The 27,162-nt window shown below is 43.8% G+C and overlaps 1 protein-coding gene across 1 annotated transcript; it reads right to left on the bottom strand.

Moving 5' to 3' along the window:
* Positions 1-1,012: 1,012 nt before the first annotated feature.
* On the bottom strand, positions 1,013-21,657 carry LOC119159645 (uncharacterized). The gene is made up of 9 exons (XM_037412464.2): positions 21,466-21,657; positions 21,281-21,355; positions 21,140-21,187; positions 20,999-21,053; positions 20,831-20,920; positions 20,694-20,751; positions 20,516-20,582; positions 13,285-13,402; positions 1,013-1,345 (listed from the first exon to the last, which is right to left on the bottom strand). Exons 1-9 carry the CDS (start codon positions 21,506-21,508, stop codon positions 1,234-1,236), a joined length of 666 nt encoding a protein of 221 aa, XP_037268361.2. The 5' UTR covers positions 21,509-21,657; the 3' UTR covers positions 1,013-1,233.
* Positions 21,658-27,162: the final 5,505 nt, after the last annotated feature.

The raw sequence follows: 27,162 nt of genomic DNA, 5'->3' as shown, positions 1-27,162 counted from the left end.
ACTTTCTTTCAGAACTTCAGCAGGATGGAAGCGTCAATATCTGCGCAAGCAATTGCTATCAAGTATAAACATTGCTGATGTAGGCTCGCTTCGTTCATGCTAGAGTTTCTCAGTAACACAGTGCATAGGTACAAGAAACAGACATCACGTGCTGTGAGACAGTGGTGCACAATACTAAAAAATGGAGCATTTATGAAACACAAGTGCATCGTTAGCACTGGTACACCATTACCTGCAAGAAGGACAATCAGTGTTTTGATGGTGTGAGTCAAAAGGCTGAGTAATACTGTAGACCATCTCTACCTATTGAACCATCATTGAAATGTTGTAGTTCATTCTTTCAATAGCTGTAGTACAGGAGCGAACCAGAAATTCAGAACTATAGTACAAGGGGCACACAACAATCGGTGTACTAAAAGAAAGTTCACACTGCTATTAGTCATGAGACTAGGCTTGTACAAATATTCAGGCTCTTCAAATATGCAAACAAATAATAACCATATTTAAATTATAAATTTCTAAGTATTCGAAAGGAACGAACACGTGCACTATAGTAATTCACACGTAAACACCTGTAAAGGTGGTCTCACTGCCCTGAAGGGGTGCTATACTATGAATACATTTAAAAAAATTTGCACTGGTGCAAAGCCCTATTTTAAGGTTAATTGAACATTACATTAATTCTTAATTTTTCAAAATAGAGAGCTTGTTATACTGGCTTATATGCTCTTAAGTATGGTAAATTTTAAAACGCAACATACTTTACAGGTGATCGCTTGCATCATATTGAAAATCCAATGCTGCTACTGTACAAAATTGCTTTTACTTTCTTTGAACCAAAAAGAATAACATCTGCAGATGCCTTGTTTCAATTTTTTAAATATTGTGCAGGTTAGTTAAGTTAAGCCAAATATGCTCATTCTTTATAACACATGATATGTGCTACTCGAGTTCGATTCACAATTAAAAAAAGACCACTCACACAAGCATAGATGTGATGCATCAGAAAGCCTTTTCATGTTTTAGGGGAAAGAAGGGGTAGTAATCAAATTTTTTGTTGGAATGTTTTATTTCATCATCATGGTAACTTGCCATGAGTGAAAAAAAAAAACTTGTAACGTTACATCAATGTATCAAAGAAAGGTCCAGTATATAACTATAAATTAGGAACAAAATGTGATTAGTGGCAGTAGTTCTTTGGCTTTCTGCTTGGGTATCATCATTTCCAGAGAGCTAACTGTCGAGGTGCACCAGTCGGTCGACCTCTGCTTGCAAATGCTCCTTTCGCGATTCGAGGTGCTTCAGCGTCGACTCAATTTTGCTGACATCCTCTTTGAAAATTTTTCTGCAGATTGAAAAAAAAAAGCAAGACAACAAAGTGTAATTCAGCACTGTCAGCAGTGTAAATTAGGGCAATGCACTTTTCATTAGTCATGCGTGACCTTGCATGCATAAACAATTGGAAGAATGAAATACTGTCTTTCTGTACGCTTAGCTTCCACACCCGATATACCTTGGCATGACACACCAGTGTTCCTAAACATAGGGTAATTACCCTACTTGCAGGGTATTTTCAGAATTTCTTGTGCAGCATAAGGTAGTGAAGCAGTAATACCACTTCCTTATCAGGTGTAATACCCTTGCTTGTCATCGATCAGGGAAAGATTTGAACTGTCGACGTGACGTCCCTGGGGGTGACGTTCCTAAATACACACGAAAACTTAAACTTTTTTCTTTTAATAAAACTCGAACTCTTATAATTCACAAGTCACTAGCATAGGGCAGACACGAAAGATAATACTCCGGTCTTTTGAGGGCGCGGCAATCAGTGCAAGCAATGAAGAAAGCGAAAAAGAGGGTGGTTTTCGCCTTCACGCTATCTTTGAGTACGCAAGGGACCATGAGAGTTTTTTCGATAACGGTGCATGAACGGATAAAAGAGTCCGCAACTCACTTCAGCACCACTACACATCTGCACGTGGTACAGTGAAGTGTAGTCTGTGCCTTGTTACAGTGCACTATTTTCTAGGCGCAAAGTAAAATGTAGGGTAGTAAAAAAATTCTGTAGTGTAAAGTATGGTAATATTGAGCGTGACGTAGGGTATTTTTTTAAAATTGGCTGGCAACACTGTTACACCCACAGCTTACAATTAAGCATGCTATGGCACAAAAACACGACACGAGACCAACCCCACAACAATTTACTTAAGCCCAAAGTTCTGCAATACTGGTAAATGTTCTTGTATCGTGTGCACATTTCACCATGAACTATGCAAATAACCATACAGACAGGGTGAATACAGTGCTATGCCAAGCTTAACTGTCAATTTTCATAAACTCCAGAACAAAGTAGCTAACGTGGTCGCTTGGGCGAGTTGATACGAGATGATTCACATAAAAAACAGTGCTGTTTTTTATGTGAATCCAGAAGAAAGGGGAGTGATGATGTCGCTGTTGAGATTTCATTGCACAGAGGGCAATTCCCTATAATATTGAAGGCCAATGACTACTGCTCTCTTAACCGATTATTTGCGACCCAGGATTTTTTTCTTCTATTTTTCAAAGAAAGGGCACAGGTCGAGCTTTGTTTGTGCTTCGGTAAAGCCCAATGAAAGAGGTGTGATGTGCAGCACATGACCACCTGCCTTTGCTTGGTTAGATTACTTGTTGCACCTATACAAATTATATTTTTACTGGCGCACACTTCCCAAAAACCTTTGCATATATTTTTTTATATATTTCTACATGTGTTTAATTATTACAAGGAACAATTAATTTTCGCGCATCCTCTACCTGCTGCTCCATTACAACATCGAAATAGCTGCACAACATTTTTTTTTTCTCACCTCACAGCTCTTTCAAGCTGTTTGATTGGCTGCTGTAAAGAGAGGACGTGACTATGCTGGCTCTACATGTATTTAATTATTACAAGTGCAAGGGGGTTTAATAGCGACGCCAGGTAATAGGCAGACAGCCGGTACGGAAACAAATGCTCGGGCAGTCCAGCGTCTACAGCTCGTGCACCCGCTCGCGCTTCGCACTCAGCGATGGTCCCACTAGTCATTGCCTTGCGAATTCCCCACTACACAAGGAACAATTATTTTTAGCACATTCTCTACCTGCTGCTCCATTACAACATCAAAATAGCTGTACATCTTTTTTTTTTCCACCTCACAGCTCCTTCAAGCTATTTCATTGGCTGCTATAAAAAGAGAACGTGACTATGCTGGTTAGACCACTGAAAGTCAATTAATTTGCCATTTTTAACTACTTAATTGAAAAATATTGCCATCAGGTTATTGAACCTTTTAGGGAAATAAAGGATCCACCTAAGCACTACATAGTAATAAAACTAATTAAATGGAAGCATGAGCGCTGCAAATTTTTTCAACTACTCGTATCACCTGCATCGTTTTCCAAAGTGGCATCCTGAACACGGCAGCCATGATGAGTTTCTGCTTCTCGCTACTGACCATGGAAATCTAAGGACACCAATAAATAATAGCATTTAAGCCGAATAACCTTTAAGTTTAGTCGCAGTTATTCAAAGGAAATCGTTGCTGCAATAAAAATGTGTGCACTACCTATGACAATGTCAGAGATATTTTCCCTAACGATCAAGTCAAAGTGTATAGCGAGCATTTCGTCAATGTGCTGTAATTACCTTATTTTTCCTTGTGGTTCAGCACTAGTAACATAACTATATACCAAGTATGCATGGCATCATTGGGCCAGTACCGATAGGTGCTGTTGGAGACATCGCTCCTATTTTAAATTTGCAGTAGACTCTTAGTAGATAGAAATCTGTTAAACGGAACTATTGCCTCTGCAATGCTGGGCTCCGGGCTTGCATTCAGCACCCATTTTCACCTCTCAATAAACGAAACTCCTGCTAAATGGAACATATTTTTCTGGTCCCTTCAGGTTCCATTTACTGAGAGTCTACTGTATTTTTTTTTTACCTGAATCAACAAAGTAGCGCTGATGCAAATGCATATTGGCATTTTGAGCAGTCTCAAGCATTCACTCGTCACTAAGGCTAAAAGAGGCCCTGCAACACGTTTTCAGAATGTTCAGAAAACAATCTCAATAGGTAGTTGTAGCTCCTGAGAACACACGAGCTAAGCATTATAGTGCAGCACATGACCTAAAACAATTGTTCAATTTTCAAAGCCGGCTAGGAATTGCTCCCTCTTCTCGGTAACTATGCGAGCTTCAGTTACCGAGGCCACCACAGAAGACTGCCACGTGCCCACGTGCGCACTTGCAATCACAGTGAAAGTTAGTCGTGTGTTCGCAGAAGAAAAAAAAACGAAAGAAACGTGTGCAAAGTCAGGGTGTCTATCAATTTGCTTTTTCAAAATTCCCTGACTTCTCCAGGTTTTCCATGATGATTTGAAGCCATGAAACCTCGGAGTGAGAGAGTAAGCAAGTTGGCTGTTTAATGTTTGGAAGAACCAGAAAGCAAACACACGAGTTAAAATTAACTGCAGCTAAAAGCTTAAGGAAGCCCACGACAGTCCTACAATGCAGCCAAAGCTGCTAGAAAATGTAGAAGTGGCACTATCTCATGCCATCTGTGTAAAAGGAGGACGCCGGAGCCCGGTCGGTTCCGCCACTGGAATATATTCTAGTTCACTATAATAGTGTAATTACAGCCCAGGCCGCTGAGGATGCGCACTGGATTAGATTGACCTGTATTTACTGACCTGTATTTACTTACTGGCTGTGGATTGAATTGGACCTGATGCGACATGGATTGCTGTATTTACTATTGATTTGCATCCCCACCTAAATTGCACAGCTCCAGTAAATACTTTTCAGGAAAAAAATAACAGTACCACTCGCATTTTCCGTGCACTTTGCATTTAACGATGACTAACAACGTCGCAAGAGCGGAGCCTTACCGCATAATTTTCGTTCTTTCAATATTTTCTTTTACACGACAAGCACATGCATGCTGATGTTTTATTTCTCTGTGCTCTAACGTTTAGAGTTTGAAGAATTCCTCAGATGCCTGCAATGAAAGCAAGGGTAGCTCTTAAAGCGATGACGTTTGAACATGTGCTGGCAAGAAAGAATCTGTCAGGGGGCAACAGCTTTTTCGATTCCATAGATGTATCACAGATGCCGGTGGGTTGCCTTCGATTGTGTACTGTTCTATCAATATAAGGCTAAAAAGTAATCACAGATTTAATAATACCATCTTAAGAAACTGAAACGTGAAATTTAAATGAAGTTACCGAAACTATCCCCTTGAAATGCGAGCCACCAGCAATAAGTGTGTTGCTGAGGACGTTTGTCGTTGCATCGCCAATAATAATGATGATAGTAATAATAGTAATAATAATAGTAATAATAATAACAGGGGTTAGACGGTTAAGACTAGATAGGGAGCAGTTTTTAGAGCAGCAAAATTTCAATTTTCGAGCAGGAGAACCTTGCTTTTGAGCAGTTAGCGGCATTTAATATGTCGTCCTAGGAGCTTGAAAATACAAATTTTTTAGCAACGTGGGGGTACCAGTGCATATTTTCATTGGCTTACAACACACATAACACTGAAACAGATTTCGAAGGAAATTTTTAAACAGGATATCACCAGGTATGAACTGCACTACCTTCTAAAAATACATGACTTATCTACGTCTCATAACAGACATGTGAAATAATATTTGAAAAAAAAAAAAGGTTTTGCTGAAAACTAGGTTCTTGGGGATGTTTAAAAAGAAAACCACATCACACTAAATAGAAATTCAAAAAACTGTGATTGTACAAGAATCTTAGTAATGTGAGTGCGTTCATGTCGTTAGGCTTCTGGCTATGTCCGGTGATGTTGAGGAAAACCCGGGCCCGCCAAAAGAAGATACGGGGAAGCAATACAACGAGTTAATCTCGTTGATTAAGGGGCTGCACTCTAAGATAGACGCAAAACACGAAGAACTTATGGAATCCATTAACGAAGTTAGAGAAGCGCAAGTGTCTCTTGAACAAAAAGTGGCAGAATTAGACAACCGATTATGCGCAGTTGAGGAATGTGTCCGGGTCTCAGACAGCGAGCCGAATCGTCAACGGGTACCGGAGGTACTTTCGGTTAACAAGCGCCTTGACGAACTTGAAGATCGTTCTCGCCGAGAAAACTTGATTTTTTATGGAATAGAAGATTGCGATTCGGAAACGTGGGCGCAATCAGAAGAAAAAATTTGCCAAATCCTCAATGAAACTCTGAAGCTAAACTTGGGAAGTAGCGATGACCGCATATCCCGCGCGCACAGGCTAGGCAGATTCGTAGTTGGCAAATCTCGACCAGTGATCGTAAAATTTGCTTCTTTTAAGTTCCGAGAAAGCATACTGCAGTCTAGAAGTAGTTTTCGCGAGTCTCATGTGTCAATCAGCGAGGATTTTTGCCGCGCAACAAGAAGCGTGCGCAAGAAGCTTTTTGAATTCGGCAGGGCGAGTGGCGAGAAGTATACCGTCAAGTACAATAAGCTTTACATCAACAAAAAGTGCTTTGTGTACTCTCCGGTGACCGACAGCGTTTGTGAGCCGCATACAAATGCGCAGAACTCATCAGAAGCTTCGTCCTCCGCTACGCATGCCGACGAAGATACGCTCTTATCCTAACAAAGTTCACCCCTCGGCTACTTATCGTAACTACTCAGTTTTATATTCTAACGTACGAAGTGTTCTTAACAAACGGGATGCATTATCTTCAATTTTTGATGACTGCGCCGCCGATGTTGTAGTGTTAACGGAAACCTGGCTTACCCCTAACATTGCAAGTGTAGAGCTGTTCGATTGTGAAAATAATTATACCATTTACAGATGTGATAGAGAAGTATCGCCAGGAGGTGGTGTACTTATAGCCGTAGCTGATTATATAGTTTCTAGCCATATAGTAATAGCATCACCTTTAGAATTTGTCTGTGTTTCCCTCCATGTCAACTATCAAAATGTCATATTTTGTGGCTGTTACCGCCCTCCGAGTGCGACGCCAGTGTTTTGCGAGCAACTGCATGATGCTTTGAATGATATTGTCAAAAGGCACCCGCATACACCTGTTTTTATTCTAGGCGATTTTAACTACCCGAAAATAAACTGGTCACTTCCTTCCTGTTCATTAAGCTCACTTTCAGCCGACAGTTTACATTTCGTGGAACTGTGCGAAGACTTTAACCTTATTCAACTCGTAACGCAACCAACAAGAATGGGCCCCACTTCATCAAATGTTCTTGATCTGATTCTCACCACTGTACCTGACCTTGTCCATTCTATTTCATATATCCCAGGCATAAGTGACCATTGTTTCGTGCACTTCAATCTAACAGGTTCTTTAAGGCGTCGGTCAAACAATTGGAAAACAATAAGAGACTACTCACGCGGCGATTATGACTCAATCAACAGTGAACTCGAATCGAATTTTGAGAGCTTTGCTAATGGCTTCTTTGATCGCAGCGTTCAACAAAACTGGAACTTGTTCAAAATGAAAGTTGAATCTTTAATCACGCGATACATTCCCACATACGTTATCAAGGGTCGCCAACGCCCCCCTTGGTTCTCAACTGACTTAAAAAAATTGCGGAATAAAAAGAAACGGTTGTTCCGTCAGGCAAAGCAGACTAATTCGTTAGCCCGTTGGCACGTGTACAAATCTGTCCTTTCCGAATACAGAGCAGCTATCAAGGAAGCCAAGCGCGTTTTTCTTAATAATACCCTTCCCTCAATTCTTGTAACCAACCCTTCTAAGTTTTGGAAAACTGTTAAACCTAGGGAAAAGAAAAACATTTCGCTTACGAACTCAGACGGGCAGCCAGTTCGCTGTGAAGAGTGTTGCATTGCATTAAATGATTTTTTTGTTACTTCTTTTTCAAGTTGTTCTGCTTCTGCGTTGCCGCAAATGCCTAGTCGTGATTTTTTACCCATGTATCCTGTTACCGTTGATGCCGTTGGAGTGCAAAATTTAATTCACAAGCTCAAGTTATCCTCTTCTTGTGGCGTAGATGAAATCAACTCAAAGTTTCTAAAAAACACTGCATTGTATTCATCAATTTACTTGTCCTTAATCTTTTCCCAATCTATTCAGACCTCCACTTTGCCGCTTGACTGGAAAGTGGGGAAGGTGGTCCCTCTGCACAAATCTGGTAACACACAGTCTCCTCTCAATTACAGACCAATTTCCCTAACCAGTGTTCCTTGTAAAATGTTAGAACATATAATTTACTCCAACCTTGTCTCATTCCTAGAATCAAATTCTTTTTTTACTCCCTACCAGCACGGATTCCGAAAAAGTTACTCATGTGAAACCCAACTTCTTTATTTTACTAATGACATAGCATCGGCTTTAGATCGCGGCTCACTTGTGCATTGCATTTTTCTTGACTTTCAAAAAGCTTTCGATAAAGTACCTCACCAATTACTCCTCCTGAAAATTAGTGCCTTAAACATTGACCCGAACATTCTTAAATGGATTGAATGCTTTCTGACTAATTGCACTCAGTTTGTAACAACTAATGGCTATAACTCACCTCTTTCTAAAGTAACATCCGGCGTACCCCAAGGTTCCGTATTAGGCCCTTTACTTTTCCTTATATATATTAATGATCTCCCAGACAGCATTAACTCCGCTATAAGGTTATTTGCAGATGATTGTGTAATTTACCGCAAAATAAACAATGAATATGATAACCAATTTCTACAGTCAGACCTTGACACTGTCTCAACCTGGTGCAATAAATGGCTTATGACTCTCAACTCTAACAAATCTAAATGCATGTCAATAACCCGGCGATCTATTTCTCCCCCCTGTACCTACAGAATTAATGACGTTCCCCTCCAGCATGTCTCTTCATATAAGTACCTCGGCGTTTACATTGCCAACAATCTATCTTGGCACACGCATGTTACCTACATCTGTAATAACGCTAACCGAACGCTAGGATACTTACGCCGCAACTTTTCTCGCGCTCCGCTGTCCCTCAAAATTCTATTATACCGATCACTAATTCGCCCAAAGCTTGAGTACGCGTCCGCTATATGGGATCCCGTGCAGCAAAATTTAATTAACGCGTTAGAATCTGTTCAGAACCGCTCAGTTCGGTTCATTTGTTCTAATTATTCCCGTACTGCTAGCATATCAGAAATGAAATCTAACCTTGACCTACCCAATTTAACTGTCCGGAGGAAACTGGCGCGACTGCATTTTTTTCATAAGATATTTTTTCACAACCCATCAATGAAGCGAGACCTCATTTCACAACCGTCATACCACTCATCGCGCATTGATCACCAGCATAAGGTTGCCATTCCGTTTTGCCGCACCAAATTCTTTTCAGCAGCCTTCTTACCGAAAACAGCCGCCGATTGGAACCACCTTCCCTCTTCCGTTGTAACAATAACAGACCCTTTGTTATTCAAGACTGCAATTTCTCAGCAATGCTTGTAACTATACGCAGTTTCCATTATCTATCTTTGTCTTGTATGTGCTTGAATTCTTACTTATACATTTTTAGTTGACTTATGTTGCCTTCCTGATTTGCGCATCTGACACTTGTTTCTTTATTTTGTCTTTTTTTCTTGTGTGTTATAAATGTTGTACCCACCCCCTCTGTAATGCCCTACGGGCCCTGAGGGTATTCTAATAAATAAATAAATAAATGTAACACTGGTCCTTCGCTTAAAGAAAAGCCTGATATGATAGTGTCATGAGATTTTAACAGACAACAAAAGTGTGCTGCACCACCGTTCGCGGCCACCTCGTGTGGAACCACCTTCAAGAGTGCAGCGCGGGAGCCAAGAAGCCTCACCGCACCGACTATATCATAAAACACGTGCGTATGGCACTAAATTAAAGTGAATGATACTGATAACACCTCTCCACACAAAAAATCACACGTTATTAATATGGCACACCTTAACCAGTTCTATTTTTCAATATCGTAACTCATCACCATCGATGTAGACAGATAATACATCAACTTGCGATTGCCGCCAATGCTGCAACTCCACCTCTCCACGCAAAAAATCACACGTTATTAATATGGCACACCTTAGCCAGTTCTATTTTTCAATATCGTAACTCATCACCATCGATGTAGACAGATAATACATCAACTTGCGATTGCCGCCAATGCTGCAACTCGCGCAAAATGCTCGCAGCATTTTAAGAAATTCGCAGTTAAGCAGTTCGTGACCACGCAAATGAACCGCCGAACGCACAGAGGCCGGTTTTATTGCAGAGACAAAAAGAATAAAAGAAAGAAAACGAAGTTGCACAGAGGAACGGCCACCGACCGAAACACCGATCGAACATGAAGCTAAGCCTAAAGTTTCGCGTAGCCCAGAGCCGGCACGCAGAAACACCTCTTAAAGTGCTCCTTGCGAGTTTGGATTACGTAATGGAGCAGCGGCAAATCACGATTCATAAAAACTGTGCCACGTGATCGCCGACGCGTCATGAGTCGCGAATAAAGCGGCGAGGTGGCCGTTATTATTGTTTCAAATGTTTTGGACGCGCGTTCTGTCACCACAGCTTCGCAAATAATAAGTCTTTTTAACTGCGGACACCGATGTGCGGATTTCGCCAGCGATTGATTTTTTTTTTATATGCAATGAAAACTGGCTCGTCTGAATAAATTTGTAGCTAATGTGTGTCAACCGGGAATGGGTTGCACGCGTTCTATCACTCACGGAACAGATTTTGAGAACCCGTGAGCACGCGTCAGAGCATGCAGAAGACACGTCGCATGCAGGGAAATGATTCCACGTTTACAGTTACTAACTCGCGACAAACTCGCACGCGTAGGTGACCGCACGCAGCAGCGTCGGCATGAAAACTGCTGCGACAGGAGGAACGGGCTACGCACAACAAAGAACCTAAGAGTCGGAGGAGGAGGTCGTCGAAGCGCAGGCCAATGGCCGAAGCGCTCACCTATAGGATATCTGATAAGCCACCTGAGAGTCAACTGCGTTATGCTCGCCACTTGACTTTGTGGTTTTCGCTAAGCAACAGAGGCACCAGAACATAGAGCCTAGCTAGTAGAAGCAGCATGCTCGATGCACGGCAGCTCATTTTTGGGGGTCATGCATATTTACAACGTTTAGAGAAGATTATGGCGGCATCATGCATGGGAGTCTTCGTCACCAGAAAGGCACAGAAAAAAAAAACACGATTGAGCGCGTCTTATCACTCAACTCGGCCTTTTTTTCCCCACTAAAGCTGAGGTTGGCATGACAATTCTAGCTTTCGATGCTTTTTCGGAGCAGCTTGGCGCAAGAAAACGGAAATGTATCAAAAATGCACAATATGCGCATCTATCTCACCCCTAGTAATAATAAAAGACATGACATAACCCGGCAAGCCCCTGCTAATGGCAGTCCTAGCTGAATCAGAATGCCTCCAAGCCGAGCCAAATCATGGTCAATACAAACATGCACAAATTTAACGACGTAAATTATGTTGTAGTTAGGAAGTCAGATATGTTGCGTGATATGTAGAAGCAACAGACATCAACATAGCGTATGTACGAATATGGAAGCTAGGAAACGCTTTAGACAAAGTGAAGGACAAGTTGTCAGGCGAAAATTTCCACTGTCTTTTTACTTTAGGCTGTCACAATTGTGAGAACTAATACATCGGTGAGACCACTGATTCCAAGGAAAGAGTTAAAAAAAACCCATATTCATTATCCCCCAGAATCGACCATCTACAAAAATTTTATGCTCCCCGCTGCTAAACAAAACACAAATATGATGTCGAGGAACTACGTGACCTCATATGCCCTCGCTAAACATGTGGATTCTACAGGCCATCAAACTGACTGGTCAAGTGTGCGTGTTCTGGCCAAAGGAAAACTTGTATCATGCCTGCACCTGTAATACCAGCACATGCAGACAACTGTTCATATGCTGAACAGGAGGGATGGGACACCTCCAACAATGTACTTCCGATCACTTACTTAGGCGTACTTCCATGTCATTTTTTTTTCCTTTTCAGTTTATTGTTTGAAAAAGTTACAAGATCAACAAAAAATATACAGGCAAGGGTCACAAAGTAAAAAAACTGTAGTGGGACTCTGTGCATTTCTTATGGCTATTTTTGTGAACAAGGCTCCTGTAGCGGGTGCTATAATGTCAGTAAACTTTGTATTCCTTTGGTAGGTGCATCCTTTCATGTCTTTACTAAGAAGCAACAGTTGCGCACTGCTTTTTTTTTTTCACACAACTTCTAGCTGTTCAATGTAGTTGCAGCCGAAGGAGAAGCTTTTTAAGCTTCGATTTATGGTAATGCTTATTTTTGTGATGGTCGCACAGGCTACAGACAATTTCCATAACCAGGCCAGATTTTTCAGAAATTCCCTGTCTTTTCCAGGTTGGTAGACACCCTGAAGAAACCTTCTTTCCTCCGCGCTACCGTTTTCAGTTTATTGGCTTCCAATGCACTTGTTGGCACGAGAACACAAAAAAAGCGATTACAGCATGCGACAAATCTCTGCGACTCCACCCGTACTTGGCAGATTCTAAACATTCCTGTAGCAGTCAATTTGTTAGGCAACGAACTCCTTTAATGAAAGGTACTTAATAAATGTAGAAAGGCTTCCTTAAAGGAATCATGAACTCCATGTCCAGGTAACTGCTTCACCAATCTACTGCTGCGAAAATTTCTTGAATCCGTGAAAAATGAGTGGAGTCAGGAGGATTTGTCGCACCCTTTGAGCACTCTCTTCTCATTCCAACGAGCGTGCAGGAAGCTACCAAGGGAGGGGTGACACAAGGAAAAGGCGTCATGACCTTGAGTGCTTCATAGTGAAACGTGATCGCTCTTTTCTATTTTATTCTTGTGCACAACTGTGGTTCTGAGCAACGTTAGCAGACTATGTAGCACTGCACCAGCGAGTGGTGGCTCCCCTTGCTGATTAAAACACTGCTCTCGATTTATGTTGGCTATTCGCCAATACTAAGCTATCTGCTGTTTAACACCAAACAGCATGCGCTTGTAGCTTCAAAGAGGGTGAGCACAGACATCTGTATGAAAGAAGGGCAACCGAAAAAATGGTAGTACCTTTGCGCTCAGTTTGTAAACCCTCTTTGCCGCATACAACAGCACTGAAATATTGATAGCACTGTCTGCTATAAGCAAAATGTGTTTCTCCACCGAGCTGGAGGGATGGTTAATGACCCCTTCGAATCATATTTGCCTTTGGTTTTCATTTCAAGAAATCCTTAAAGAGAACCATAATGTAGCAAAGTCTGTGCTCATTATAGGCCACTATGACATGGAACATGACTCACAGCATTGCTTGCTGTTCCTCAGCTACGAATGTGCCATCTTCTGCCACGCTACTCTGGGTGCTCTGCGCCTGCTCCAGCTTGGCCTTCTTGCTTTGCAAACTTGCATCTAGCTCTGCCACTGCAGAGATAAAAAACATAGCAATGTGTCTATACGTGCCGTAACTGCCCCACGACGTGCAATGCACTAAGGTAACACTTAGTAGAATGATTCTGCACCATCACTCAGACAAAAACCTACAAAAGGCACAAAATATGCCCAATTACACAAAAGCAATTTCACATCACCTAAAACACTACTTGTCTTTAACAATGAATATTCCCTTCAGGCCTGAGTGCACTGTTTACAAATATGTCAAATTCGCAGCATATTTCCAAGACACTCAATAATAAATTTTAAAAAAAGAAGCAATGCATTGTTCTGTGTGAGTTTCATCCATTAACTGCAATTATTATGTAATTAATTATTAAATTTTTCTGAAGTCAGTCATGTTTCATTTTGACATGAAAAGAACGCAACCATAGGTTCCAAATGTGCATACAAGTAGTTTTTGGTTACACTTATTCCCAGACAAAAAAAGTAGCACATTTGACTTTATGTCTGAAGCTTAACATGTTTGAATGACCCATCAAACATCGCAGCACCTTCAACAAGCTATTGATTACATTGAGACACAGCACACTTAAGTCAAGTCGAGACATACTAAAGAAAAGATTGAGTTCATTCAATGAGCAATGTATGTTGCTCTCTTTTGGCCACAAGTTGACACAACTTTCAAAAGCAAGTTGTCTACACAAACTTAGCCATCGCCGCTGGAGGGGATACTATCTCACATCCTGCCTTTTGTAATGGCTAAGACTATCGGTCCCTTCGATATCACAGTGTGAATAGTACCATGGAAGGAGAGCTAAATGGCTTATAAGCAGTTCCTCAAGGAAGACCCCTGTTTAATTTTGACACACACAACATTTATTTCACAGTTTTCATCACGTGCACTTTTCATCACGTGCACTTTTCATCACTTTTTAACACGCATCATTGATCTAGAATCAAAAAACATTCACCAACTACGTAAGCAAGACAGGAAGTTATCGAGGGCAACTAACTGGCCAGCACAGTCTGCAAGTTTTTGTCTTTTTCTTTTCTCCATTTCTCACACAACAAGATCAGCTATAAGGTACTTCTCTCATTGCATACACTAGCTCATGGCCATAAAAATGAGCATCACGTGTGACATAAGTACCATCAAACTCAGTACGACTCGCTACAGTGGAAATCATTGCCAAACAAGCGCTGAAGATTGTGCATGAATACCTATATCCAAAATTAGATAGTGTTCTCAAAATAGGAGAACAGCATTTCGGACGGCATTATCATGAAAATAAGGGCAACTGACCACCATGCACAATCTTGGACCAATACTCCCTCCGACAACTACCTCGCAGCACTGCCGAAGCTACAAGGAGCGCATAGGCAATATCCTTGCATAGCATGTCACATAGTACAGAGCAGGATTGTCACTGGTGGCTACTTTTCACCAGATTGGCGAATTTTAGAGGCCCGTGGCGACTTAAAATCATGATTCGGGGCATGACGATTTTCGCCTTAGGCCTCGACTGAGTTATGCATTCTATTCTCAGAGTTTTAAAAACAAATGGGCGAAAACATTTGCTCTATTTTTTGTAGTTTTTGACTCACTAGTATAGGGGGTGCACTTTATGCACAATTCAGTACGTCTGTTCTGTTCCTCGTGTCTATCTCCTCAATTCACCAAGATCCTGGAGGAACCCGCGCACTGGTGCATCCACCAGCAACCTCCAAGCACAATTCACGTCAGGGGACTTTTCCCGTGCCGCGAGGTGATGGTGTATACAAAATTCTTTAGGGGCTTCAAGAACTTTAAGGCTTCTTTAAAGTTTGGCTTTTGAATGGCTAGGTGACGTTAGGCCGCGTGTTCCGACCACACCTCCGACAGTTCTAAATAGATTGTCAACTTATTCCCTGCTCTAATACCACCTAATTTTTTATGTATTGTTCAAACTTTTAATTAACTCTTGCATTACCATGCCTGTTCAAATCAATCACCGGTGATTGTCGCTTTTCGGTCATTGATTTTGGCATGTTGAATTTCTTTCACGTGCACCCAGCACTTTCTAGTAGTTCAGCCACTCAACTTTCACTTTTTTTTTTATTTTCCGACTTGGGCAACATTGCAATTTTTCAGAAACTTTCACGCAAACCAATGTGCGTGTGTAGTTGCAAAAATGCGCTAGGTTGACAAACTCGACAGAAGTGCGTGCCCCTCGTGATTATGCTACAGTAACATCGAAGTTCTGTGATGAAAAGAAACTTTGCAAGCCAAATACCAAATTGATGTGTTAGCTTCACAATTTGACTGAGTTGAGCAGTCAGATATTTATGTCAGCTAATCAATAGAGAGCCGTTTCTAAAAGTCAGGGAAGATTGATTCTACAAAAAAATATTCCCAAGGTCCACAGCATGTATAAAGTATGCAGGCGACTCTCACATCTAGTTCCAAGCTGCTTTGGTTTTGCTTGTATCGTTATATCAGGCACAGGGTCACATCTAGTGTCACTAGTCACTCCTATTATGCCGTCGTCACGCACGCATGGGTGCGCACCAGCGCTACTAAACACATGTGCTGCTTGGAACTGTCTTGTGACCCCACCTGAATTGAGTGAGAACAAGCAGAGATTTTGTGGATGATAGCACCTATGCTTCAAATTTTATGGGGACGATGTTTTGCATAGGCCTGAGACATCTGTAGCCGTTCATGGGTTTGTTTTGTTTACATCCTCAAGTTATTTCCTCCACCGCAAGTGCGTATAACTCCCGACTTTTGCGCATAATCTTATAGTTACTCAGGTTACGTGCGTGATCCACACTTTGTTAGGGCGCGGTGTGGTGGCGCTGGCTGCAGAAATTCTCCTAACGGCAAGAAGGCCCCTGGAGCACATGTTGGCCCTGACTACTGACGAGTGCGAAACATTTTAGAACTGCGCGTAATATTGTCCTTTTTTTTATTACAATATGTGCAATGATGCAAAGGAATATGCTTGTATGCATATATTTGAACGCCAACCTATGCGGACTGAGGTGGCTCGTGAAAGGAGGCGACGCTAGATGAAGTAGCGAAGTTCATTGGACATCTCATTTATAGAGAGATTATTCACATCATGGGTATCCATCTATATTGGAATACGTGGAGACTCTTATCGCAAGGCAATGAAAATTTACTGAGAAGAGTGTACAAGTACTTTTGTGCCTCACGAAAAACCATGAAATGCTTCACCACATGCCATGAGCAATGAAGTAGCACCTCGGTTCCGATTTTTTTTGTCTATGTGAAAAGAAACATTTTCTACAACAATAATTATTTTTATACAGCTCCTGTGTCATTTATCTACAAAATGTATATTGTGTATTTTCTTTGTTCTGAATATTTTTGCATATACAGTGTTTTTTATTCCCCTGTTTACCAGCTGGTGAAGAAAAATTACACACTTTTCACATTTTTATTCATTCTAAAATGTTTTTGTGGCTCTACAACATATAATTTTTGAAGAGAGCATTTCATTCTGCAAAGTTTGGTATGCTGCAATGCGTGCTGGAGTACTTTTCAAACTGGCGAAAATGATCTTCCCGAGGCATATGAAAAACAACCATTCTCCTGCGGTAACGAAAGAGTTAACATTATTTTCAGGCCGGCTAAAAAGTCGCCTTCTTTGGACAGCCTTCAGAAACAGCACTGAGGTGAATTTTTACATAAGCATGACCACACAGAAAACGTGGTGCATGCATTGCGACAGTTATGCGCTACTTTTGAATTTATTACCTTTGTTTTGTAATCAAGTTGTTCAATTATCAAGCACAAGATTCCACTCAATGAAATCCTCAAAATTTTAAAGAAGTCTACGCATGCCATCCCTTTCTTGCTGTAGCGACTGCTTCATCCTGCATTCGCTACAACTAAAACCGTCCCAAACATTTCTTATGAGGCAACAGCATTCAGAGAAGCTGATGGTGCATGCATGCCCTTTCTAAGTGCTATTATGATGAAGCGGGCAATGCAGCTGGCATTAAAAAATGTCAATATAATTAAGTGGTTACCGACAGTATTGTTCTTCATGGCGCTATACATAAATGGCAATATTTATTACTAGGCAAGCCTCTCATATGTAGACTGACAACTTTTTTGGCGAAATTTAATGGAAAAATGGCCGTTTTTGGCAACTTCTCGATCATCGTTTGGCGAATGTCACTTGAAAGTCAGTGGCAACCCTGGTACAGAGCATAACTCCATCATCAACGAGATACAATGGTCTAAGCGGTGCTTCTTGCATGACACGTTACAGCAATATGTGATACATAAGGCTTTCCGCAGGTGCACTTTGCGTTTTCCGAATTATTGCAGTCATTACCTGCTGGTAACCGTAATGGTCCCCTTAACTGTGATTATGCACAGCAATATAGCAGCCACAGTGACAATTGGGCGAGTTAGTGTGGGTTCATAGTTAAGAACGGCGCAAGAACACAAGACAACCAAACAAAGAAAACAAAAGGTCGGGCGCTGAATAGCAAACAATCTTTCTTCTCATCGACTCGCAAATATATAGACATGTAGTCACATAAAAACAGGTGATACAACACGCAAGGTTTTGTCATGCCTGCCTATTCAAATACGATATTTATTTTTGTTGCAGGGCAATAGAAAAAACGCTAATGCTTGAATTGCTGTTAGATTATGCAAAGCCTCTATTATCTGCCGAGTTGTCTGTTTATTACTCCTGGTGACGATGCCAGTTTTTTCAAATTAGGGGACGCACCCGCACTCTTTGCAATGCGCACCGATAAGTGAAAAGGCGTCGATGCAACAATTGGCCTCGTGTTCCCTCAATCTTAAATTGACGCACTTACCAGTTTGTCTTATGTGTACAGCGCTACAAAATAAAGGAAGCTTGCACACCCTCCCTGTGGCCCAGTCAACAGCTTCGGACCAGTGGTTGATGCCGCGTCCTGCCGTCTCCTCATTCCTTTCCGTTACTTTTTTTGCTTACACGTGCACATATGTGCACGTGTAAGCAAAAAAGGCATGACAAAACTTTGCATGCTGTATTACCTGTTTTTTTTTGTGACCTTGTGCCTGTATATATTTGCGAGTCGACGTAAATATAGATTAGTTGCGAGTCCGGCGCATGTCCATGCGTTTTTTTTTGTTTGGCGCCTTATATTCTTGCGCCGTTCTTAACCATGAATATAGCAGTCCCCATACAGCCCCGACCATTCACTTCCATCCAAATGTGTGCCTATTACTGGTTGTCTTCTCCAACAGCAAGAGGTAAGAAATATAATCCACCATTGCTTAGGCTCATCTAAAGCTAAGGGCAAAGCATCGGGTATCTTTCCTTGCTATTATTTATATCCCTTGTTTGTTTTCATGCTGCTATGGTGGTGCCAAGCAGTAAAAGTGGTCTCAAGTCAACTGAGCATATGGGGCCACAACATTAGTGTCAGTGATGCGTTGATTATGTGAAATGCCTCGAATGCCTATATAGTTTCCTGTGCTAATAATTTGCTGGCCCTCTCAAGAACAGTAGGTTATGGCCAGTAAAAGTGCACTGGCAATCTCTGAAATGCTATCGATCAAACATCCAGTATTTTTCTAAAGAAGCTAGGTGAATATCACGAAATGCATTTGGTGCTGTCAAAAGAACCCTAAAGGTGGCAGCATGAATGCTGTTATAAAAAGAAAATGCTAGCAAACACACCCTGCACAAGTGAATAGTGCAAGCAGAAATCTGAACACCAATGAAACTGAGAGATGGCCTTCTCGAAAGGGCTTCTGCATAAAGGAGGGTAGGAGAAAGTACTGACACTGCAGGAGAGCTAACGCCAGCCAGAGAGATGACGAGCAGACAACGCGATGCGGATAAACACATCCCAAGAAGTTTTTCACCTTTTCTGTGGCCTGGCTGTTTCCACAGTGCTGCAAGGTACTACAGGCATGTAGTGTAGTTCGGGCTCATGCTGCCTTGTCGAAAATGCATACCGACGACAACAGTACATACGGTAGCATTTGGCGTGAAATGAACACAAGAGACGGGTTTATTTCGCGCCAAAAGCTACCGTAAGAATGAACCAACTCGGCCAAGAAGTCTCTCTGCTGCAACAGTACATGCTGTATAGTAAGATATTAAATCCAAATTGCAGTATACAGAATATGGTGCAATTATCACATCTAAGACATTGCGAATCTCCACTTACATACTGAATTTCTGCGATCACCAGCTGAAATTCACTACTTGTGTTCACAACTAACAAAACATGTCTTTTCTAGGATATGCAAATGTGGATATACAACAGCCCATTTTGTGTGGCCTTACACTAAAGTTGACAACTTGAAAAAGCTATTCCCTGAAAATCATTGCAAATAAAATAAAAAGTACTAGCTGCAAAATGAGTACGGCAGGACATTCACAGCGACATAATTTGTGCGGCTTCTCAACCTTTATCAGTATTAAAATTGAAAAGCTATTCCACTTTGAAGGTGGTTGACCACAACAGCTGTTTTGCACGTGTCATAGAGGTGACACAGAACTTAAGAATCGTAGGCAATCGTTCAGTTTGTAGCTAAATCCGAAATCTACCAAGAATAAACAGAACACACGGGCAGAAAATGCCATTGGAGATCATGCACAATATTCTAAGCACACATAGCAAGTCACACAAGATAATGCATGTGGCAAAACAGTAAACAAGGTAAAAAAACGTATGCTACTCGAATAGCACATCGAAATCTTACACGAACGTCAAGTGCATACAGAAAGCCAGACACGACAATGCATGTCGCGGTAGAAAGATGCATGCTGCACAAACGAGAAAACTTTAACAGAGCATATATTACATGCAAGAGGGATTTCACAGACATTTTGGATTCAGTAGTGGGGTATGGGATTGACTGTACGAAATTTTATATCACCTGCGTTTTGCGCTAACCAGCTCCAATGGTCATCTAACTTCCCAGAGTGGGACAAATCTTCTATTTTTATTCCGTATTCGAAAAATATGAAGCTCCAAATTAAATTGCTGTGAAGTTCCACTTTTCTCTTTGTATATTTCCACCCCATTCCTCCTCTATCTCGAATGTTGCCCATGCACAAAAAACGTATAAAAATGGTCAGTGCAGTTACCAATACATGCTAGCTCACTTACACTGCTGCTCTAATTGCGGGATTCGCGTACGATGTGCTGCTGCCAACCTTTCAAGCGCCTCTGGACTCTGTGAACACGCACAAAGAAAAGGTAGCGTCACTTGTGAATACAGTGTTTTCGCAACAAGCAAGAAAAGCATACAGCTCAGTCATGCTAGATAAGGTTACACTTTTCTAACCCATTCAACTTTTCGCAAAGCTGCACGAAGTCCACTCAGGTACTCCTCAGCGCTGGTGCTGAAATGTAGAGGAAAAAAAAAAAAACTACGCGTTACCGTACCATTCGATGGCAGAATGCAAGCAAGATAAACCTCACTATTTCTGTAGCCTCGAACATTTTTCCTGATAAATTTTCATTGATAAGTCTGAAATTCTTGCGGCCATCCCCTCCTGCGCTTTTGCGAACCTGCAACGTGAGAATCAGTCATTGGTGCATTAGGTTGTTATGTTGTGGACACGTTCTCAAAACGTACAGCGAACTTACTGATCGCAACTAGCCTCTAAACTCTTCGCAGCGGCTTCGCACGTGCTAAGTTTTTCTGGAATTTTAAAGTGACACAACACCTCGATCAGAACAAGAATAGCAGGGCACAGTGTGAAAAGAATTCAAAAAGTGTAGCATTACCTAAAGCACGCTCTCGCCGAGTTTTCAATTCAGCGAGTTCCTTCTGAGCTGGGGAAAGTAAAAGAAAATAACAATAAGAATGAACGGTATTAAGTATACAGTAAGTTCTTCGCAGCATGCTATTCAAGAATAGAACTATACCATTAATGATACATTCCCTCAGTTGATTTGCATTTCTCTGTGGTGCCCGCAATTGCTGCTCCACGGCCGCACGCTCTGAAGGTAAAAGTGAGCCGATAACACGTCAAACAATGCGAGCGGCATACAATAGACGTTTTGAAGGCGTATCATTTAACAGAGACGACCAAGTCGAGCGTGGAACGCACCCGATTCAGCTTGTTGCAGGAGACTAAGGATGCTCTCGCTCATCTTGACAATGCGCTTGACTCAAGCTCCACGATCGACCACTTAAGCTAGTAAACTATTTAATTCAAACGAAGCACAGGAAGCCGGAAAACCGATATAGCCGCGTTCAAACTCGGAACCTTCTTTTCGCAGTAAGCGCTAGCAAGCGGAGAGCGTCGGTACAACTAGAGTGTACTAGAACAACGCCTCCTAGATTTCTCGTGCCTGCCGGATTATAGGTGGTCACTTGAGAAGCGGTGGTTGTTGAAACTACGGTGGTGGAGCCACTCAAGTAGGGGGTGTCTTCAAATAGGTTTTTACGTTTTCACAACTTATATAAAAAATAACCTAAGAAAACTTTTAAAAGGCGTAAACGTAATTATAATTAACCCTACGTAAGTGAAGTTGTCATTCAGCAAGCAACTTTTTTAATACAAGGCATCCTCTGAAATTAGTAGCAAACGCCAAGATTGCCAATCTCAAAGGCCGAGTACAAAACCCTTACTCCTACGTAGGCAGCGCTACCATAAATGACCGGCGTTTCGCGCTCATCTGGCAGGCACAAGAAATCTAGAAGGCGTTGACTAGAAGCACGGAGGAAGGAAAGGAAGGAGAGGGCATGCCCAGCCGGCGCGGGGCGTGAAAAGTGTGGCGGAAATGACATCATGGTGGCCATATTCACTAGGCACAATGGCGGCGTTACTATGATTACGTGTTGCGCAGTGGAGCTGGTCTAGCAGTGTGCGGCCGCGGCTGGCGGCGGAATGTGTGCTTCCCCAGGTCTCGTGCTGAGCCGTGGCGGACAATATCTGTGCTCTGCGCCGCGTTATTGGTTACGCAGTGTTCTCCTGGCAGTTACATTACTCTTAGCAATGTTTACAAATCCCTTTGTCCATCACGGGGTTTCAACAGTGCGTAGAACAAGTGCATATCCATGTGTCGTGCGGCGGATGACGCGGATGAAGCAGTTAGTGTTCAGCGAAATTGCGTTGGGCACCATGACGAAGCTGAATGACGACGAACGCCTTGCAGGTCAGTGACGGTTGAGCAGTGCTCCTGCTTGTGACAATGGACGACGCTGTTGAGCCCAGCAAGACGCCATGAGGACCATGTGCACATACGTAGTTTCGTGTTGTGTGTGTACAGTAACAACTTGCATGTGCGTATTAAAACACCTTTTCTGTTCCGCTTGGTACACTCTCCACCAGCATTGCATGTAATCTCAACGTAACGGCAACCGCGTTCAACTGTCACTAGCACCGTGCTCAAAGTCACCACGGTCGCAGAATGCTGACGCCGGTGAGTTTCACGCTGAACACGGACACAGTGGCAGGATGCTGCGTCGGCCGCGTGGCGGAATGCAACCGTAGAAAGCGCACGACTGATCGTGTTGTCTGTACAGTTGCTGAATTAATGACGTGAAAGCACTCGCCGTTGTCAGTGCATCTAGCGCGCGTTCTCTCGTAGTTGCTTCGTTGTCGGCGAGCTGTTACTCCCTGTTATTACTCGGACGAAGCGATTTCGCTGAAGGTGTCTCGCATGCTCAGAGTGATGAGCCCCGTTCCATCAGTTTCGCATCGTCACGACACACGCGCTGCGCAGCCCACGTGCTTTCCGAGCCGGAGAGAGAGTCGTGCCTTCTGCTTTACATTCGGATGTAAACAAGCGAGGAGAATTTGTCTCGTCAATATGACTGACTTGCAGCTTCATCTCGGCTAAAGTGTTCTATCTCGTCCTCACAACGAGTGACGTCAGGGCCTCTCCTACCTTTCCTTCCTCTGTGACTAGAAGTGTTGAGTGGCGGTGGTGGTGGTGGTGTAAACGTATTTATTTATTTATTTATTTACATGAAATTTTCTGCGGAGAAGCTCCGAGTGATCGGAGATGCTTGGCTTGCGGTGGGGGGGGGGGGGGGGGGGGGGCTTAGTACCGGGGCTTTAGTTGCAGCCGCCGCTTTGCGGGCCCGGTTGATCAGACTCAACTGATCTTCCAGGTTCTCGCTGGCCAGCAGCTCCTCCCATCGCTCCGCTGTTGGATTTTGTACTGGTTGTAAGGCTGTAATTGTCTGACACTCCCACGTGACGTGGTACAGAGTGGCTTTAGCTGAACACCATGGGCAGAGAGGAGAGTATGCCGAGGGGTGCATTTTACTCAGGATGTGCAAATTTGGAAACGTGCCGGTTTGAATTTGCCTCCAGCTGACCGATTCCTCTTTATTTAGTGTTCGGTGTGGTAGCGAATAAGCTTTCCTAAGTCCTCTGTAATGGTTTAGGATGGCCGAATAGTCGCAAGGGACCGGGACGAGTTCCTCAGGGGCGGAGTTGGAAGGTGCTCGGCTCGCATACTCTCGAGCTACCCTATCCGCTGCCTGATTCCCCTCCAGTCCCATGTGGCGCGGAGTCCATAAAATCCGATGCCAAATTCTGAGTGGATGTGTAATGGAATGCTCGCCAGTGTCTGTAACGCTCATGATGACGTTGAGAGCGGGTTGGCTGATGCGCCCCTGTAGGTAGTTGCGGCAAGCTGTTTGAGAGTCCGTGAGAACTGTCAGCGACCTTCGTTGTCTGTAGCCGAGGGCGAGAGCGAGCGCGATGGCAGTTTCTTCAGCATCGGTGATGTTGCGGCACCGCACGGAAGCGCTGGTACGTTCTGTGAGTGTGTGGTCCACGACTGTGGCTACAGCCTTATTGTTTGCATGGTCGTAGTTGGCGGCGTCAGCATAGTACGTAGTGTTCTTGTGTGCATAAGTTCGCTCGAGGGCTTCCACTCTGGCTTCCCTCCGGCCCTGATGTAGTCGGGGATCCATATTGCGGGGGATGGGAGCGACCTTATAAGTGGCACAAAGTTGGTCCGGAATGGGCTTGCGACGAGCTGCGCCGTGAAACTGGCTGATGTAGCCAAGGCGTAGGAGCAGGTCACGGCCTGTAGGTGTTTGCGTGAGCCGTTGCAGTTGTGTGGCGAGTTGCGCTTCACAAAGTTCTTCAAAGGTGTTGTGTAGGCCCAATGCGAGGAGCTTGCTAGAAGGAGTACCCGGTGGTAGCTTGAGTGCCGCTTTGTAGGCCTTGCGGAGCATTGCGTCTACTTGGCCCTGTTCGCTCTTGGTGAGGCGTTGGTAGGGCAAACTGTATGTCACCCTACTGACCACGAGGCTACGTATGAGTTTCAGGGTGTCCTCCTCGCGCATGCCATTGCGACGAGTGGCTACACGAGATATCATTCGGGCCACTTGCAGTGTAGTGGTGCGGAGAAGGGAAAGTGTGTGCTTCACATGGCGGTTCGACTGTACCCACATGCCTAATATTCGAATGGTGGATTTCTCTGGAATTTGTTTGCCAGCAAGGACGACCTGGAGGCGGGAGCCTTGGTTGTTCTGCGTCGATGGTGGGAGCTTGCGTCGATAAATTCGTAGAAGCTCAGATTTTTCTGTTGCACAGGCCAGGCCTCCTGCCTGCGCGTATTGTTCGACGCATGTGGCTGCCTGATGCAGGTTATATTCTTTTTCTCCAAGGGACCCCCGCGTGGTCCAGACGGTGATATTGTCCGCATACATTGCGTGATGGATGCCATCGATGCGGTGGAGTTCATGTGCCAGGCCAACCATAGCTACATTAAAGAGTAGCGGGGAAATCACTGAGCCCTGCGGGGTGCCCTTGTTCGGAACCCTGATAACATGTGATCGGATGGAGCCGAGACCGACTGTGGCAGTGCGGTCCGACAAGAAGGCGTGAACATAACTGTAGACACGCTGCCCACAATGAAGGGCCTTGAGGCCCTCAAGTATGGCCTGGTGGCTAACGTTATCAAATGCGCCCTTAATGTCTAAAGTCAAGATAATGTTTTCTCCTTGCTGGGGGGCGTTATCAATGACTTCTTTTAATTGTAGCAGTACATCCTGCGTTGAAAGATGTGCCCGGAACCCGTACATTGAGTGCGGAAAAAGGTCATTGTCCTCGAGGTAATCTTGCACGCGATTAGTGATGACGCGCTCGAAGAGTTTACCAAGGCAGGAAGTGAGGGATATTGGTCGGAGGTTTTCGATCTGAAGTTTTTTGCCCGGCTTCGGTATCATTATGACCTCCGCGTGCTTCCATTCAGGAGGAAGCGTGCCACGTTGCCAATGATCATTGAAAAACGCCGTGATTTCTTGTACGGCGCTGTCGTTGAGGTTCCTGATAAGGGAGTACGTGATTCCGTCTGCCCCAGCAGCTGTGTTGCGATTTCTGCTGCGAATGGCTGCGTAAACTTCGTCCACCGTTATTGGTCGGTCGAGAGTGTCATTGGCACGTCCACGATACGCAGCCTGAGATGCGGGTGGGTAGAAATCGCCAAAGCATTTTCGCTGGACTTGATCCAGCAGCTCATCGTCAGTACCCTCAAAGGCGTGTATGCGGCGCATGACAGACTTATTCGTCTCATTTTTTGTTCGAGTGGGGTCCATCAAAGCGTGCAAAATGTGCCACGTGCGGGCCGTGCCCAATGAGCCTCGAAGATTGTCGCTAAACTGGGCCCAATTGAGTCGCGCCAGTTCTGTAGCGTACTGCTCTGCCTGAGTGGTGAGTGTGGCGATCCTTAGCTTGAGGCGTCGGTTATGTTTTTGCGTCCTCCATCTGCGGATGAAGCTCCTTCGGGCTTCCCACAGATGTAGCAGATGGCCGTCCACATCCGGCAGTGCAGGTGTTCTGTTAATGGTGGTGGTCCAACGCTCTCGAATTTAAGTTGGGTGCACCAGTCGGTGAGGCTTATGAGGCTGTCGAGTGAATATTCGCTCTCACGACGAAAGGCGTCCCAGTTTGTGATGCGTGCTTCTCCAATAGACCGACGCGCTGCGCTCTTGTAACCTTTGTGCGGAGAATGAAGTGGTCGCTGCCCAAGGATTCCTGCAGGTTGTCCCAGTTATAGTTTGCACGGCCACGGGCGAAGGTGAGATCGGGGCAAGTGTCCCTGCACACACTGTTGCCGATCCGGGTAGGGAACGCGGGATCCGTAAGCAGTTCAAGCTGAAATTTTTAAGTGGCAGCCGCAAGCTGTTTGCCTTTGACATCCGAACGGTTGTAACCCCAGCGTTCGTCGAGAGCGTTGAAGTCGCCGAGCAGTAAGAGTTCTTTTCCCTGGGCCAATCGGCAGGCACCTTGGACGAGGGCATGGAAATCAGTGGTTTTTTGCTTTGGGGCGCTATATACGTTGACAATGATGATACTTCGCTTTTCTCTTTTCTTTTTTTGCCTGAGAACTAGCTCCACAATCACATGTTCTATGTTGGTGTCTGGGATATTGTCTAAGCCAACTGCGGTTAGCGCTTTGTCAATCAGGATGGCCGCTTTGCCCTTTGTTTGACTATTATAGAACTCATAACCTGAAAATATGGGTGGCGTTCCGGGCTCCTGAAGCGCTATGACATCTGGCCGAGCAAGGTGTGTGTTAATGTACTGTTAGAGGAGGCTCCGCTTTCTGCGGAAACCGCGGCAGTTCCATTTCCAGACTTCTAAATGTTCGCCAATGAGTGGGGCTGTGCTGCCCATGGTTAATTCGTTGAGTGGAAAGGCGTGGGTATCGGTATCTCGGCTTGCGACTCCGATGTAGGAGTAAGGGTGAGGGCGCTGGGTGTCAAGGCGGGGGTAGCGAGGATTTCGGATGCATGTGATTCCAATCCTAGTCTATGGTAACCTTGATCTGTCATG

Source organism: Rhipicephalus microplus, chromosome 1, assembly GCF_043290135.1.
Source record: "Rhipicephalus microplus isolate Deutch F79 chromosome 1, USDA_Rmic, whole genome shotgun sequence".
Classification (NCBI taxonomy): domain Eukaryota; kingdom Metazoa; phylum Arthropoda; class Arachnida; order Ixodida; family Ixodidae; genus Rhipicephalus; species Rhipicephalus microplus.
Note: the sequence above shows the minus strand (reverse complement) of the source record. Positions and strands in the feature narration are given on the sequence as shown.